This window comes from Bos grunniens, chromosome 6, assembly GCF_055505025.1.
Source record: "Bos grunniens cultivar Pamir isolate PY7600 chromosome 6, Bosgru_T2T1.0, whole genome shotgun sequence".
Lineage (NCBI taxonomy): Eukaryota > Metazoa > Chordata > Mammalia > Artiodactyla > Bovidae > Bos > Bos grunniens.
In genome coordinates, this window is record NC_141170.1 from 112,034,365 (window position 1) to 112,053,142 (window position 18,778).

Here is an 18,778-nt window from a genome sequence, read left to right on the forward strand (position 1 = left end):
TCCAGGCTTGTTTCTGTCAGCCTCTCAGTTGCAAAAGCCCCAATATTGTGCACTGAAGTTAAATAGCCAACATACTACCAGGATTTGGAAACTATTCTGCAAATCGCTATCCGAGGCACATAATACCTAGTACACAGTCTTTGTAGCTGTAGTGATCCAATAACTGATGTTTTTCTTGAAGTGAGAGTGATTGTCCTTTTCCTTTCATGGCATATGCTCCCACCTGCACTGTGAATTCCATCACAGGGTGAGATGTACCACTTTGTCAGAATTTCTGTTTACAGTCTAATTAATTTTGTGGAGGGCACCAAAGTTTCAAGAATGTGGTCATTTCAGTGCCATGGGAACTAAACAAATGTGATTTAGAGAAGCATTGGGATGGAAAATATTGCTGACATGGCAAGAGAACACAAGGAAATACTATCTCAGTACCTGGACTTGCTAGCATGTGAAGCCTCAGATACTGCTTACTACCCAGTCATATGCATCAGATACGAATTGCTGCCTAGACTCACCAGCCAGTAGTGTGCCAGCCTCAGATCACTTGATTGCTGGCCTTAAAAGCCCAGCCTACTGGGAAATAATGCATGGATTTTTTTCCAGCCCCCAAAGCCTATTTCAGTTATTGCATTTTTTTTTTCTTGGCTAGTCATAGTTATTGTCATTACTTAAATATCGGAAGCTCCACATTTAATACAGACCCCAGATATCAGGACTTACGATCTGTGTGTAAGGACACAAGCCTAAATATCTTGAACTCATTTGCTTTCTCAGAGCAACATTTATTATTACCTTTAGGCTTATTAAAGACTAATTCTAATAGAGTTCCTGAATATAGCTGTATTTAATTATTATTAACATCACTAGGTCAGTTTAATTCTGCCTCCAGTACATTTGGAGGAAGAGGAGGTGGGATCTATCTTAAAGATAGTAAGAGTTCCCCATGAACTTAGGGGTGCCATGCATGATTGTTAACTCTTTGCCTGCTGGGTTCAGGTTACAATTATAGATACAGAGTTGGTATCCTGAAATCTCAGTGTGACAGTTTCCCAACCTTGATGTTTCAGAATTCCAAGACATTTTAAAAATGTCTAAAAAATTCCAATGTTTGGTTTTATTGAGGTATAGTTGATGTACATTATTATATGAGCTTCAAGGGGTCAAAATAGTTTCACAATTTTTAAAGGTTATATTCCACTTGTAGTTATTATAAAATATTGGGTATGTTTCCTGTGTTGTGCTATATATCCTTGTGGCTTATTTATTTTATATATAGTAATTTGTCCCTCTTACTCCCCAACCCTTGTCTTGCTAGGAACTGGGAAAACAAGACCAATTAGACACAGACTCTGCTTCCAACTGGAGAAGGGAATGGCAGCCCACTCCAGTATTCTTGCCTGGAGAATCCCATGGACAGAGGAGCTTGGTGGGCTTTAGTCCATGGAGTCACACATGACTGAGTGACTAACACACTGCCTCCAAAATGTAGTCTTTTAGGGGAGACAGTAGTAGATTTTCTTGAGGCAGATGAGGAGAAATGCAAGTGAAGCAGGTGGAACAATATCTGAAATGGTGATGAGGCATGGCACAGTGGGTGTGTGAGGAACTACAAGCACCTCTGTGAGTGGAGAACAGAGCTGGGGATTACAGGATGTGAACTGGAGAGGTGGACAGGGGCCAGATTAGGGAGGCCTTTGTAAGCCTGGATGCAGATCTTGGGTTTTGTCCTGTCAGTGTGTAATAGTGAGCTATTCAAAGCATTCAGTTCAGTTCAGTCGCTCAGTCGTATCCGACTCTGCGACCCCATGAATCGCAGCACGCTAGGCCTCCCTGTCCATCACCAACTCCCGGAGTTCACCCAGACTCATGTCCATTGAGTTGGTGATGCCATCCAGCCATCTCATCCTCTGTCGTCCCCTTCTCCTCCTGCCCCCAATCCCTCCCAGCATCAGAGTCTTTTCCAATGAGTCAACTCTTCGCATGAGGTGGCCAAAGTACTGGAGTTTCAGCTTTAGCATCAGTCCCTCCAGAACACCCAGGACTGATCTCCTTTAGGATGGACTGGTTGGATCTCCTTGCAGTCCAAGGGATTCTCAAGAGTCTGAGTGAGACTGAAATTTATTCACATAATTCTTGAGCCATCCAGGAGAGGAAAAAAAATCTTTTGCTTTTTTATACATGTCTGGAGCTGCTGGGAAGCTACTGCAAATGTAGAATACAGTGAGGAGGTGAACTGTAGCAGCTGCAGCAGGTTGAGGAGAACAGGATGTGGTTGAGGAATGTCTGGGTCATACAGTGGAAAGACTAGGATGATCCATTGGAGGTAGGGGGAAAGAATAATAAGCATGACTAATGGATTGTTTCTTCTGCCTTGATTAAATGGTTCTGACACCTACTCAGAAGGGAACATAGCATCCCCTGAGTGGTGCAGTGCACACCTGTACAAAAACATATAGCAACCTGAGAGCCAGGCTGCAGACGAGGCTCTGAACTTTCTAGCAGTCAAAGCACGGAGAAAAACACAGTCAGTTACAAGAGGCACATTATTCAAAGGTGTATTTAAGGGACTATATCTGATAGACAGAGTGAATGATGAACTATGGATGGAGGTTCGTGACATTGTACACGAGACAGGGATCAAGACCATCCCTAAGAAAAAGAAATGCAAAAAAGCAAAATGGCTGTCTGAGGAGGCCTTACAAATAGCTGTGAAAAGAAGAGATGCTAAAGGCAAAGGAGAAAAGGAAAGATATAAGCATCTGAATGCAGAGTTCCAAAGAATAGCAAAGAGAGATAAGAAAGCCTTCCTCAGTGATCAATGCAAAGAAATAGAGGAAAACAATAGAATGGGAAAACCCAGAGATCTCTGCAAAAAAATTAGAGATACCAAGGGAACATTTCATGCAAAGATGGGCACAATAAAGGACATAAATGGTATGGACCTAACAGAAGCAGAAGATATTAAGAAAAGGTGGCAAGAATACACAGAATAACTGTACAAAAAAGATCTTCATGACCCAGATAATGATGATGGTGTGATCACTCACCTAGAGCCAGACATCCTGGAATGTGAAGCCAAGTGGGCCTTAGAAAGCATCACTATGAACAAAGCTAGTTGAGGTGATGCAATTCCAGTTGAGCTATTTCAAATCCTAAAAGATGATGCTTTGAAAGTGCTGCACTCAATATGCCAGCACATTTGGAAAACTCAGCAGTGGCCACAGGACTGAAAAATGTCAGTTTTCATTCCAATCCCAAGAAAAGGCAATGCCAAAGAATGCTCAAACAACTGCACAATTGCACTCATCTCACATGCTAGTAAAGTAATGCTCAAAATTCTCCAAGCCAGGCTTCAGCAATATGTGAACCGTGAATTTCCAGATGTTCAAGCTGGTTTTAGCAAAAGCAGAGGAACCAGAGATCAAATTGCCAAAATCTACTGGATCATCGAAAAAGCAAGAGAGTTCCAGAAAAACATCTATTTCTGCTTTATTGACTATGCTAAAGCCTTTGACTGTATAGACCACAATAAACTGTGGAAAATTCTGAAAGAGATGGGAATACCGGACCAACCTGACCTGCCTCTTGAGAAACCTGTATGTGCAGGTCAGGAAGCAACAGAACCGGACATGGAACAACAGACTGGTTCCAAATAGGAAAAGGAGTATGTCAAGGCTGTTTATTGTCACCCTGCTTATTTAACTTCTATGCAGAGTACATCATGAGAAATGCTGGGCTGGAAGAAGCACAGCTGGAATCAAGATTGCCGGGAGAAATATCAATAACCTCAGATATGCAGATGACACCTCCCTTATGGCAGAAAGTGAAGAAGAACTAAAGAGCCTCTTGATGAAAGTGAAAGAGGAGAGTGAAAAAGTTGGCTTGAAGCTCAACATTCAGAAAATGAAGATCATGGCATCTGGTCCCATCACTTCATGGGAAATAGATGGGGAAACAGTGGAAACAGTGGCTGACTTTATTTTTCTGGGCTCCAAAATCACTTCAGATGGTGATTGCAGCCATGAAATAAAAAGACGCTTCTTCCTTGGAAGGGAAGTTATGAGCAACCTAGACAGCATATTAAAAAGCAGAGACATTACTTTGTCAACAAAAGTCTGTCTAGTCAAAGCTATGGTTTTTCCAGTAGTCATGTATGGATGTGAGAGTTGGACTATAAAGAAAGCTGAGGACCAAAGAATTGATGCTTTTGAACTGTGGTGTTGGAGGAGACTCTTGAGAGTCCCTTGGACTCCAAGGAGTTCCAACCAGTCCATCCTAAAGGAGATCAGTCCTGGGTGTTCATTGGAAGGACTGATGCTGAAGCTGAAACTCCAATACTTGGCCATCTGATGTGAAAAGCTGACTCATTTGAAAAGACCCTGATGCTGGGAAAGATTGAAGGTGGGAGGAGAAGGGGACAACAGAGGATGAGATGGCTTGATGGCATCACCGACTCGATGGACATGAGTTTGTGTGAACTCCAGGAGTTGTTGATGGACAGGGAGGCCTGGCATGCTGCAGTTCATGGGGTCGCAGAGTCAGACGTGACTGAGTGACTGAACTAACTGAATAAGACAAAAACTCTAAGATGCTATAAGTTATAAACTGTAGTAAAGGTTGTGGTGGTGGTGGTTTAGTCGCTAAGTTGTGTCCAAATCTTGTGACCCCATGGATGGTAGCCTGCCAGGCTCCGCTGTCCATGGGATTCTCCAGGCAAGAATACTGAAGTGGGTTGCCATTTCCTTTTCCAGTAATAAAGGTAAATTATTACTATTATAGTCCAAATATGCCTTTCACTAGAGGAGCCACGGTGCTGTCTTCTAGCTCTCCTAAGTCTGCCAAAGCCCAGCAGCAGAGTCTGCTTCCCCACACATCTGTCCATAGTAGTAAGAATGCACTGCCCTCTCTGGGGCCCACTTAGCAGGCAGACACAGAAGCAGCAGGGACTCATCCTCTGTTAGCCCCCGCCTGACCAATCCCAGTCCATAGATTGACACCTCTTTCTTAGAGGAGTACTTAGGGAGACATCATCTCTATTTAATTCTCTTCCTGGAGTCTTCTCCTTCTTTCCCCTTCAGCAAAACACAAAACCTCCTCCAGTCCTGTGTCACCAGTTTGTCCAACATGCACAGCCTTGCCTGGACCCTAGCAGGTGCTGGCCGGAGGAGCAAGATGAGATTCCTGCCACAGATATTTTCTGCATTTAAACAAAATTCCAAGATTTGACATTATTTAGACCTTTACTCTTATTTTTCCAACTCATAGTGGCTACTGATTCTCTTCAGTTTATACTAGAGCCAAGATATAAAATGTTGGAACCAGGAGAGATCCTAAAATTACCTTGGCCAATCTTGTCCTTTTTCAGATGAGGAAACTGAAGTGCAGAAAAGTAAAGCTATGCAACCAGGTGGTGTCTGAGAAGAGTCTAGACTCAAGTGCCCTGACTCTCAGACAGTATTTTTCCATCACCAAGCTGCTTCCCAGAACCTTCTTGAAATTGCACAATAGAGATAGAGGGGAGGGGAAGGGAGAGGGAGAGAGAGAAAGGAAGGGGGAAACAGAAAGTGTGTCGTTGATTAGCATTCTGTACTAGAAAAGTAGATTTGTCCAAAAAAATATATCTTTTGCATTTTGGACATTCTAATATAGATATCTAATGCAAGATAGTACTATTAATATATTATGTCTCTATGAATGTAGAGACTTGACTCTGCATTATGATACATACTGGTGGCCATGCTGACCTAGGGTTGCTTTTAATGATGTTATTCTCAGGTTTGTTTTTTTCTAAAAATGGTTGAAGAGTTACAGTCATGACAGAACTTTGGAAAATGATGGATGTTTAATGTTCCATGGATGACTGAGAATTTGCAAAGGCTTTTGCTCCAACAAGATATCTAGTACCTGCTGTTAGTTTTACATATATATTCTATGGATATAATTTGAGTTTTTGGAAAATTTAGTTTTGCTATCCATCTTGAAAAAAAAAGCATTCTGCTTATATGTCTTGTGCTGGTATTATATAGAAATTGGTCATGAAACTCTATTGATCTAGAAATATTACTTTCCCCCCATTTCAAACTTCATAATGCTCTGTGTCAAAAATGTATATGGGCTGATTACAGAAAAGGAGAAACTATTGTTTTATTTAAAAAACATTTGTGCTTGGATCTCAACCTGAGAGAAGGAGGGTGTCTGCTGGGGGCTCAGGATCTGCAGAGGCTGGGCTGCCCGACTCCCATGACAGGAGATTTGCTAGGCAACCGGAGTGAGCTTTCAAACAAGCCTGGATATTCCTGCCTGGCCAGCCGCCATCTTCCCAGAAGACAAGTAGGCACAGTAAATTAGTAATTGCTGATGTGTTACCCTTTAAGAAGTGTTGATATTTTATGGCAAGAGGTTTGTTTGTTCAGAACTAATCAGTCCATGTAAGGCTTTATTTTCTAATTGGTCAGGATCAAAACCTATAAAAAGCCTTTGAAAAACAGTCATTGGTGATTATACTATAGGAAAAAAAAACACTTCTGACTTATGATGAAGTCAGAAGCGTTGACCTTTGCGAAAGCTTGCCAACCTACATATAAATTTGTGTGGGAAGAAATACATTTAAAATATGTCCTTCTAGAGTAAACTAAAAAAAGCTTCTCCAAGCAAGAAGAAAACAGATGGCATAGGTCTTATTAGGTCATAACTGATACTTTGAGACTTGAAAATCCAGACTAGTTCCAGACATCCAAATGTGTGCAGTGACATTTCTTTAGAAAGATTAGGCATTACTCAAAAAGTTTCAGGTTATCCCCACATAGATACAAAAGGATGTTTTTTTTGTCTTTAACCTTTTTTAATTTGTTCCTTTATCTTATAAATGTCTGGCAAAGAGGATTAAGCCTATTAAAGTGAGCCAAGATGCTTAAACCTAATTACCCTGGGATACTGTGAGTCAAAGTCCGCTTATGTTGTATTTTTGTTTTTATATACTTATACATAAATACCTACATAGTATATTGTAAAGCAACTTTGAAAATCTTGGATAATGAGCTGTTTCTTGTTCATGAATTAAACATTGCACAGCAATGTGCTCGTCCTACACTGTACCTGCCTGACTATCACACTTCTAATGTTGTAATAAAAACACTCATTAAATTAACAGTTTTCCATAGAAGATAGTAAGCTCTGAGGAAGGCATCATGTCTATCTTATTCACTGTTTCTTTGCCAGCACTTAGGAAAGATCCTGGTCCCTGGCTATATAAAGAAAAAAAAAGTGAAAGATAGGGATAAAGAGAAAGGAAAAAAGAAAGAGAAGAAGAATAGAAAGGATGAAAGAAAAGAGGGAAGGATGGAGCGGAAGAGAAAGGAGAGAGGAAAGGGAAAAGAAAGAGTGATCAGAAGCAAAAAATAAAGCCGGTTGAATAAGTTCTGGAGTGTAACGCACAGCATGGTGACTATAGCTAAAAATACTGTATCATGTATATGAAAGTGGCCACAAGAGTAAGATCTTAAAACTTCTAGCCACAAGAAAAATCAGTCTGTAACTTTGTGAGGTGATGAATATGAACTCAACTTATTGTGGTAATTGTTTCACAATATATACATGTATCAAATCATTGTGTTGTACACCTAAAACCAATACAATGCTATATGTCAATTATATCTCAAAAAAACTGGAGGAAAAAAAATAGATGCATATGGAAAAAAAAGTCAGTTGAATGCTATTTTTTATTTGTCATAAAAATATAAACTGGACAGCTTTTTGGGTCTTTCAAAAATCGAGATTAATGTTTTTGCTTGAGTAACTGAGTCATTTATATTTTTAAATTTATATCAACATAAAGAATTCAGACTGTCCTTTTAGAAAATCAAATGTATCTTAAAGCTTTAAAATCAAGAGGTTTCTTATCTCACTTTGGCTAATAATATAGTAAAAGAAATATATTTGGTTAATTTCCCCAGTAGAGGAGAGCTGGCTTTTATTTTTTATTTTTATTTTTTTTATTATTTTATTTTATTTTTTAACTTTACAATATTGTATTGGTTTTGCCGTATATCAACATGAATCCGCCACAGGTATACACATGTTCCCCATCCTGAACCCTCCTCCCTCCCTGTACCATACCTCTGGGTCATCCCAGTGCACCAGCCCCAAGCATCCAGTATCGTGCATCAAACCTGGACTGGCGACTCGTTTCATATATGATATTATACATGTTTCAATGCCATTCTCCCAAATCATCCCACCCTCTCCCTCTCCCACAGAGTCCATGACATGGAAGCAACCTAGATGTCCACCAGCAGATGAATGGATAAGAAAGCTGTGGTACATATACATAATGGAGTATTACTCGGCCATTAAAAAGAATACATTTGAATCAGTTCTAATGAGGTGGATGAAACTGGAGCCTATTATACAGAGTGAAGTAAGCCAGGAAAAAAACACCAATACAGTATACTAACGCATATATATGGAATTTAGAAAGATGGTAACAATAACCATGTATACGAGACAGCAAAAGAGACACTGATGTATAGAACAGTTTTTTGGCTTTTAATTTTTAATAGGACAATGCATACCTCATTTCTTCCTCTTGAATCCTACCTCTCACTTTAGATAAATGATTTTTTCAGATCCTCATTTTTTGTGTGTATGTGTATAGAATCCTTCAGTTATCTCCCAAGAGCCTACAAAATTGCAATAACTTAAATTAACTATGATGGAAACTTCCAAAAAAGTATACATGAGCTTTTTAAACAAAAATATATAGTGATTATCATAATGAATAGATTTATCTGGCTTAAGTCAGATTCCATTCATTAGAACCGCCCAGTTCATGATTTATCAATATGTATATTTTGTTTCTGATTTATTTTTTCTTCATCCTGCTCATAGAAGAAAAAAATCAAATGACTAAGAAAGTAAGTGGATGGTATTAATTCACTAAACAGAAATTACCTCTTCAGTGTTCTGTTGTTGGAATAGATATTTATGATGATAATCCTTTAGATTAACATTCATAATAATGACTCTGTAGGGCTGTAGCTAAGAATTTAGAGAACCAGTTATGTGTATAACATTTTATTAGGCATTCAGAGAGAATAAAGATGGGACATAAATGTGATAACAATAATTAAACATTTGTTAAGCACTTATCATGCACTAGGTGTGATACTGTTTTCTGCATCGTCTCATTTATTTCACAAAGAAGCCCTGTGAGGAAGATAATACGTTCCCCCCGCCCATTTTACCTATCTAGAAACTAATAGAGGAACCACGTAACTTGGAAAAGGTCACAAAAGTGGGCTTTTAACATAAATTTTATCTTGAGCTCTTCATCAATTGTACTAGTCATCATATTTTAGTACCTTCTTGTCGTCCCCATTGTTCTCTTCTCACTTCTACTCTTAAACTGTTATGCACACTTCCATTAAAGCATTCATGTATTGTACAGAATAATTCACAGATTAAAAAAAAGAAGTTTCCCTTTCTTACTGAAATACAAGCTCCTTGATGTCATGGTACAGCACCTTTTCGTATTTGTGCCTGTCATCTAGTAGGAATTCAGCAAATATTTGCCAAATAAATGAGTGGTTATAGCTGGGTCTGTCACCTGTGTTAGATTATGACTACTTTGAGGATGAGGAATATCTGCCTTGTGAATTCTTTACCCATGATGATGACTCAAAGTAATATTTTCTAAGTTGGACTAAGAGTTAAAATGAGTGCTATATTCAATAAATATTTAATTATTATACAGTTTATTACGTTATATCTATGAAGTCATGTTAACTAAGATATGAGAATACCATCACATCTTACACAGATGTTCAATTTATAGGGCCTTCCAATTTTAAAAGAACATTGTCGGATTATTACAGTAAATCTGAGAAATTAGGGATTCATAAGTAGGTACATTGGCTATTGAAAAGTTTGTGACTTGTCTGCATTTATAGAGCTTTCAGTAGCAGAGCTAGGATGAGAACATAGGCCTTCTGCTTACTAGTTTGGGTCCTTGCTATGGTATTAAACTATTACACAGCTGACATTTCAATTTATGAGAATTATCAGCTCCTTAAGTTGAAGGACTCTATAGGATTGTACATTAGGTCATTAGGTTACTCCTGTTTTTAATATTTATTGAACACTTACAAAATAGTAGGCTCCTTTGGAAAAATTTTATGTATCAGTGCCATATTCCTAGGAAGCTTGACTCTCTCTGGAAGAAAGAAAAAAAAGCAATCCTATATTGAAATGAATTGATATCACTTATTTTCTCTATAATCTAAACTGTAGGCAGAATTCAGCTCTGCTACACAGATCAGAAATAGCTGGGAGTGAGGCATAGCAAATTCTGAGAGCAAATCAGTAGGATGCCAGATTCTCAGAAACCAGCTCCACACCCAGTTCATTACTACCCACCTGTATACCATGGATCTCTTTCCATTTCTTTGGCTCATTGAATCAAGAGTTCTTTGCTTGGGATTGCCAAAAAATGTCTCAGCCATTTATGGGATGTCTACACAAAAAAGTTCTTAATGACTTGGATAACACATGATGTGATCACTCACCTAGAGCCAGATATCCTAGAGTGTGAAGTCAAGTCGGCCTTAGGAAGCATTACTATGAACAAAGCTAGTGGAAATGATGGAATTCCAGCTGAACTATTTCAAATCCTAAAAGATGATGCTGTTAAAGTGCTGCATTCAATATGTCAGGAAATTTGGAAAACTCAGCAATGGCTACAGGATTGGAAAAGGTCTGTTTTCATTCCAATCCCAAAAAAGGGCAATGCCAAAGAATGTTCAAAATACCTTACAATTGAGCTGATTTCACATGCTAGCAAGGTAATGCTCAAAATCCTCCAAGCTAGGCTTCAACAGTTTGTGAAAGGAGAAATTCCAGATGTACAACCTGGATTTTGAAAAGGCAGAGGAAGCAGAGATCAAGTTGCCAACATCCACTGGATCACAGAAAAAGCAAAGGAGTTCCAGAAAAACACCTACTTCTGCTTCACTGAGTATGCTGAAGCCTTTGACTGTGTGGATCACAACAAACTGTGGAAATTTCTTAAAGAGATGGGAATACCATACTACCTTATCTGTCTCCTGATAAACTTGTATGCAGGTCAAGAAGCAACAGTTAAAACTGGACATGGAACAACGGACTGATTCAAAATTGGGAAAAGAGTATTTCAAGACTGTATATTGTCTCCCTGCTTATTTAACTTATATGGAGAGCATCATGCAAAATACTGGGCTGGATGAAGCACATGCTGGAATCAAGATTTCTGGGAGAAATATTAACAACCTCAGATATATAGATGATACCACTCCAATGGCAGAAAGTGAAGAGGAACTAAAGAGCCTCTTGATGAAGATGAAAGAGGAGAGTGTAAAAGCTGGCTTAAAACTCAACATTCAAAAAACTAAGATCATGACATCTGGTCCCATCACTTCATGGCAAATCAGTTCAATTCAGTTCAGTCTCTCAGTTGTGTCCGACTCTTCACAACCCCAAGGACTGCAGCATGCCAGGCTTCCCTGTCCATCACTAACTCCCAGAGCCTGCTCAAACTCATGTCCATTGAGTCAGTGATGCCATCCAACCATCTCATCCTCTATCATCCCCTTCTCCCCCTGCCTTCAATCTTTCCCAGAATCAGGGTTTTTTCCAGTGAGTCAAGTCTTCACATCAGGGGGCCAAAGTAAATAGATGGCAAATAGATGGGGAAAATGTGGAAACAGTGACAGATTTTATTTTGGGGACTCCCAAATCACTGAGCATGGTGATTGCAGTTATGAAATTAAAAGACACTTGCTTCTTGGAAGAAAAGTTATGACAAACCTAGACAATGTATCAGAAAGCAGAGACATCATTTTGTTGACAAAGGTCTGTATAGTCAAAGCTATGGTTTTCCCAGTAGTCATATATGGATGTGAGTGTTGGACCATAAGAAGGCTGGGCACCAAAGAATTGATGCTTTTGAACTGTGGTGCTGGAGAAGACTGTTGAGAATCCCATGGACTGTATGGAGATCAAACCTGTCAATCCTAAAGGAAGTCAGTCCTGAATATTCATTGGAAGGACCGCTGTTGAAGCTGAAACTCCAATACTTTGACCACCTGATGTGAAGAGATAACTCACTGAAAAAGACCTTGATAGGAAAGATTGAGGGCAGGAGGAGAGGCGGGTAACAAAGGATGGGATGGTTGGATGGCATCACTGACTCAATGGACATGAATTTGAGCAAACTCTGGGAGACCAATGGAAGACAGAGGATCCTGTGTGCTGCAGTCCATGGGGTTGCAAAGGGTCAGACACGACTTAGTGACTGAAACAAAAACAACTGGCGTCAATAAGGGTCAATTTTATGCATAATTTAAAAATCAGCGAATATTTGTTTATCTCCTGGTTGAAAACTCTTTACTACAGCAGTCATTAATTTGAATTCTACAAATACAAGTTTGTTTTTTTCCCCTGAATTAAACACTTCTCAGCTCAAACTTGCAGCATGCTTTTAAACTCTGTTTCTTTTGCCCATTTTGGAAGGTGTCCATCCAGCACAGTGAAGCATAAGCAGTGTGCCAGCTGCTCTAAACCATTTGATTCTGGCTCTCCACAGCCTTGTAATCTCTTTCTTCAGCAGGTATTTTCGTTCTGACCAAAATGGTAAAACTTCCAAAAAGACTTCTAATAATAGCGCTTTCAACTATTTATAAGAGTTTTCACTTCAAAGATCCCATGATGTTTGAAAATACATGAGAGTGTTTTCGTTGACCTACCTGTATTCTGAGATAGAGGCAGTGCTGACCTCACAAGGAAGAAGGCAGCACTTAGTGTGAGATTCAAAGGAATATTCTAGTTTAGGAAAAACAAGTGCTCTGAAAAGCTTCCTGTCCTGCCATCAGAAACAGAGCAGAGTTTTGAGCTTGTATCTAACTGTTTATTGTTAATAAAATAAAAAATGTTATCCTTTGAAAGCAAGCATCTTGAAGCAATTGATCAGTTGAAAAATTTAAACTTTAGCCAACAAATTGCCAGATTTCTGGTACTATTGATACTCAATTACTTTATCCTGGCTCATGGATAAGATTTCCAAGAAATCTTCATGGAAACTGGGAACAGACCCTATTGAGGTTAAGTGCTTGCCATAAAATGGTGTTTCCTGTGTCAACATTAAGTTGCAACATGAGAGCACCTATATAAGAATTTCAGTTCAGTTTAGTCGCTCAGTCCTGTCTGACTCTTTGCGACCCCATGAATCGCAGCACACCAGGCCTCTCTGTCCCTCACCAACTCCCGGAGTTCACTCAGACTCACGTCCATCAAGTCAGTGATGCCATCCAGCCATCTCATTCTCTGTCGTTCCCTTCTCCTCCTGCCCCCAATCCCTCCCAGTATCAGAGTCTTTTCCAATGAGTCAGCTCTTCACATGAGGTGGCCAAAGTACTGGAGTTTCGGCTTCAGCATCATTCCCTCCAAAGAAATCCCAGGGCTGATCTCCTTCAGAATGGACTGGTTGGATCTCCTTGCAGTCCAAGGGACTCTCAGGAGTCTTCTCCAACACCACAGTTCAAAAGCATCAATTCTTCGGCGCTCAGCTTTCTTCACAGTCCAACTCTGACATCCATACATGACCACAGGAAAAACCATAGCCTTGACTAGATGGACCTTTGTTGGCAAAGTAATGTCTCTGCTGTTTAATATGCTGTCTAGATTGGTCATAACTTTCCTTCCAAGGAGTAAGTGTCTTTTAATTTCATGGCTACAGTCACCATCTGCAGTGATTTTGGAGCCCCCAAAAATAAAGTCTGACATGTTTCCACTGTTTCCCCATCTATTTCCCCGGAAGTGATGGGACCAGATGCCATGATCTTCGTTTTCTGAATGTTGAGCTTTAAGCCAACTTTTTCACTCTCCACTTTCACTTTCATCAAGAGGCTTTTTAGTTCCTCTTCACTTTCTGCCATAAGGGTGATGTCATCTGCATGTCTGAGGTTATTGATATTTCTCCCAGCAGTCTTGATTCCAGCTTGTGTTTCTTCCAGTCCAGCGTTTCTCACGATGTACTCTGCATATAAGTTAAATAAGCAGGGTGACAATATACAGCCTTGACAATACACTCCTTTCCCAATGTGGAACCAGTCTGTTGTTCCATGTCCAGTTCTAACTGTTGCTTCCTGACCTGCATATAGGTTCCTCAAGAAGCAGGTCAGGTGGTCTGGTATACCCATCTCTTTCAGAATTTTCCACAGTTTATTGTGATCCACACAGTCAAAGGCTTTGGCATAGTCCATAAAGCAGAAATAGATGTTTTTCTGGAACTCTCGTGCTTTTTCGATGATCCAGCAGATGTTGGTAATTTGATCTCTGGTTCCTCTGCCTTTTCTAAAACCAGCTTGAAAATCAGGAAGTTCACGGTTCATGTATTGCTGAAGCCTGGCTTGGAGAATTTTGAGCATTACTTTACTAGCATGTGAGATGAGTGCAATTGTGCGGTAGTTTGAGCATTCGTTGGCATTGCCTTTCTTTGGGATTGGAATGGAAACTGACCTTTTCCAGTCCTGTGGCCACTGCTGAGTTTTCCAAATGTGCTGACATATTGAGTGCAGCACTTTCACAGCATCATCTTTCAGGATTTGAAATAGCTCAACTGGAATTCCATCACCTCCACTAGCTTTGTTCGTAGTGATGCTTTCTCAGGCCCACTTGACTTCACATTCCAGGATGTCTGGCTCTAGGTCAGTGATCACACTATCGTGATTATCTGGGTCGTGAATATCTTTTTTGTACAGTTCTTCTGTGTATTCTTGCCACCTCTTCTTAATATCTTCTGCTTCTGTTAGGTCCATACCATTTCTGTCCTTTATCGAGCCCATCTTTGCATGAAATGTTCCCTTGGTATCTCTAATTTTCTTGAAGAGATCTCTAGTCTTTCCCATTCTGTTGTTTTCCTCTATTTCTTTGCACTGATCGCTGAGGAAGGCTTTCTTATCTCTTCTTGCTATTCTTTGGAGCTCTGCATTCAGATGCTTATATCTTTCCTTTTCTCCTTTGCTTTTTGCTTCTCTTCTTTTCACAGCTATTTGTAAGGCCTCCCCAGACAGCCATTTTGCTTTTTTGCATTTCTTTTCCATGGGGATGGTCTTGATCCCTGTCTCCTGTACAATGTCACGAACCTCATTCCATAGTTCATCAGGCACTCCATATAAGAATTTGCTCTCTGCAATTTAAAATCTGAAGTGGTGAATAACCATTGCTAATGAGAGTAACAAGCAGGTTCTTGGTAGTTCTTTGGCATCATCACGGGAAGAAGTTCCCCTCTTTCTACAGTGTCCCTTACAAATTTTCCAAGGGCCAGGTTGTGTTATCTCTGCAACATTTCTCACATCTCTGTGTTACAAGGAGTCTCGTTAATGAGTCATGTATCATACGCTCTACCCTGAAAATTCACAATTTTTTCACAGCCAACACTTGCTAAAATTCATTTTCCTAAGAGGGAGTAAAAGAATATAAAAATAATTTTCAAGGGAAAGAGACAAGTGAAATATTTTATCTCAATACTGGAAAAGAAAGTAAATTTTGGAGTTTTTGGAATTCTTTGAATTCAAACTCAAAGGAAAGCTTAGCTTCCTTTACCAATATGCCAACAAAACAATATTTTTTATGTTTCCAGAGTCAGAATATGCCAAATTCAATAAAAGAGGAACAAGGTAGAATCTTTAAGCAGTGCTATTTAGGGTGGTGCATCATGGACTTTTTATTGTGGTGCTACACATAGGAAATGAAAGTGTTTTCATTGCATTTTGGGTGAACAGACAAGGTTGCTTCTGGCCTTAGGCTTCTGATCTAGGGTCTGGGCCTGTCTGGGTCCTGCATAGCTGCACAGAGGATTGAAGGGAAAAAATCAGTATCTTAACACTTTAATGGACCACAAACCAGCAGGTGGGAAGCAAGGTGATGGTAACATTTGGCTTTAGTGTATGACTGTGGTTTCATTTTTCAATTTACATATAGACACAGGTAAGTAGAGGACAGTAAAATTTGAACCCATTGAGGATGACCTACTGATATGGGAATCAAAAGCCAAATTCTATAAAATCAAAATATGAAAGATTAGAAAACATCATGCAAAATAGTTTAAGGTTCTTACAGTTCTACGTGTTGAGACATTATCAAAACTTTAAGTAAACCAAGAAACTATTTAAGCATTTAATATCAGTTCACAAGGTCATTAACCCATCAGTTCAGTTCAGTCGCTCAGTCATGTCCGACTCTTTGTGACCCCATGAATAGCAACACACCAGGCCTCCCTGTCCATCACCAACTCCCGGAGTTCACTCAGACTCACGTCCATTGAGTCAGTGATGCCATTAACCCATAGGATGTCTAAATTGATTGTAACTGCGTTTTTCATTGAGTAGCCCTGCATGGAGGAAGAAGGATTAAGTTTAGGCAAGTAGGAGGAAAAGTTTTCTGTAAGACTGCTTTAGATCTGTTTTATGCTTAGTAAATATTTACTTGCAGTGTTGATTAACATAGTTTGTCCCAAAAGAGATACTGGTGGTTACAGAGGCCAGATTTTGACATAAATTGAGTTTATATGATTCAGAGATTAGGATTAAGAGATCTCTTGGTTTTTAAGTGGATCCCTGCATGCAAAATGCAGCTTGTCTCTTTTTCACTATGTTTCTGAGAATGGATGACTTTACACATATTTGGATAAGAATTGGAGTTAGGTATCATTCGGAGAAGGCAATGGCACCCCACTCCAGTACTCTTGCCTGGAGAATCCCATGGACAGAGGAGCCTGGTGGGCTGCAGTCCATGGGGTCGCGAAGAAGTGGACATGACTGAACGGCTTCACTTTCACTTTTCACTTTCATGCACTGGAGAAGGAAATGGCAACCCACTCCAGTGTTCTTGCCTGGAGAATCCCAGGGACTGGGGAGCCTGGTGGGCTGCTGTCTCTGGGGTTGCACAGAATCGGACACGACTGAAGCAACTTAGCAGCAGCCGCAGCAGCAGCAGCAGCAGCATCATTTGTTTACATGTATAGAAAACACACTCAAGCTGCCTAAACCAAAAATAAACTTCACTGGCTCATGTAATTGAAAAGTCCACATGATTGAAAAGCTGAGAAAGGCAGCTTTAGATCTGCTGATGTCCATAACTTGACTAGGTCTGGGTCCTTCTCTCTCCAGTTCTTTGCTTGATTTCCTTGTTTCTTCATTCTGTATGAGATCTCCCCTGTGATCCTAAGATGACGGCCAGTTATGGCAGAAGCCACATGCCTCTTATCTATAACTGGTGGGAATAAACCATACTAGTCCCAGAATTCCCAAGAAATGACCAGAGAAATAAAATGTAGCCAGAGAAATAAAATGCACTCATTCCATAGTGCAGCTTCAAGCTCTTCCCAACCCCCAGTGTGATGCCAATGAACTACCCAAAGCACCAGATGGAAACCTGTGACTGTAAGAATGGTGAGAATGGGGGCTACCGGCGTTACTAGTTAGATATAGAATCTTAGGGATAGAAGGAGACTTAGAATCCAAACTGGACTTTCTTTTTTTTTTTTTTTTAACTTTACAATATTGTATTGGTTTTGCCATATATCAAAATATTGCCAGACAACCAATGTAGTCAAACAAACTGACAGAACTTTACAAAACACTGATGCTAAAAATAGTCATTTAGTGTCTGTTGTGACAGTGAGCCACCACAGCCTGTGTGACTTTTGAACAATTCCACTGGGAAAGGCCTTCTCTACAATGAGCATAAATTTGCTTCCTTATCCACTGAGCCTTGTTTTACTCTTGTGGCCACATGACAGGTTTTCTAGTATATATTAAGATAGTTAATACAGTCATTAGAGAAGGCGATGGCAACCCACTCCGGTGTTTTTGCCTGGAAAATCCCATGGATGGAGGAGTCTGGTAGGCTGCAGTCCATGGGGTCGCTAACAGTCGGACACGACTGAGCGATTTCACTTTCGCTTTTCACTTTCACGCATTGGAGAAGGAAATGGCAACCCACTCCAGTGTTCTTGCCTGGAGAATCCCAGGGACGGGGGAGCCTGGTGGGCTGCCGTCTATGGGGTCTCACAGAGTCAGACACAACTGAAGCGACTTAGCAGCAGCTGCAGCAAGACAGTCATTCTTAGTCTCCCTTTTCCAGGCTCAGCATCTCCCATTCTCTCCAAAGTTATTGATGTTGACAGATTCAAAACACCCTCACTCTTTTGACTTTTCTTCTTTATATGAATTCTGGCTAGGCAATTCCATACTCAGGTATTCAGTTCCATATACTGACAAAGAGACTGTCCGCATGGCATTGGGAAGTGGTTTATCGCCATATGTAGAAAGATGCTGAGGAAAAGAAGACTAAATCTTGCAGAGAATCACCTAAGTAGCAGTCTGTAGAATCAATCTCAGAACTTAAACTAAAATACCTGCAGAATGTGGGCAAAAAATATGTCTTAGAACATGATTCTGCTGATCTCCAACCATTGATATTGGGCCTAATTACTTATTTCTGTTGTTGTAGACTTGAATTATTAGTATTCTAATAAATAAGTGCCTAATAATAGATAGCATTAATATATATTTATTTTGTGATTTATTATATATGTATTTTTTATATTTGTATATAATAGTATGTGCTTGGTCGCTCAGGCGTGTCCGACTCTTTTCGATCCCATGGACTGTAGCCCACCAGGCTGTTCTGTCTGTGGGATTTTCCAGGCAAGAGTACTGGAGTGGGTTGCCATTTCCTTCTCCAA

The 18,778-nt window shown here is 39.9% G+C and overlaps 2 protein-coding genes across 24 annotated transcripts in view; one reads left to right on the top strand and one right to left on the bottom strand.

The window, feature by feature from the left end:
* SYNPO2 (synaptopodin 2) overlaps positions 1 to 18,778 on the top strand; it is a 204,459-nt gene that overhangs the window by 35,123 nt on the left and 150,558 nt on the right. The gene's annotated exons all lie outside the window — the stretch shown is intronic.
* LOC147371216 (uncharacterized) overlaps positions 1 to 18,778 on the bottom strand; it is a 360,632-nt gene that overhangs the window by 34,564 nt on the left and 307,290 nt on the right. For 7 of the 22 annotated variants that reach the window (XR_015165984.1, XR_015165982.1, XR_015165980.1 and 4 more), the window contains 2 exons: positions 10,144 to 10,210; positions 8,571 to 8,678 (listed from right to left, as the gene is read on the bottom strand). The exons of 8 other annotated variants lie outside the window; for them this stretch is intronic. Coding sequence is in view for 6 of the 14 variants with exons in the window: in XM_086407302.1 (XP_086263428.1) it covers positions 10,144 to 10,210 (67 nt within the window). In the remaining 8 variants the exon portion in view is untranslated. Of the gene's footprint in view, positions 1 to 8,523; positions 8,679 to 10,143; positions 10,211 to 18,778 lie in introns of those variants that run through there. 7 more of the 22 variants (XM_086407302.1, XM_086407304.1, XM_086407303.1 and 4 more) reach the window with 2 other exon arrangements.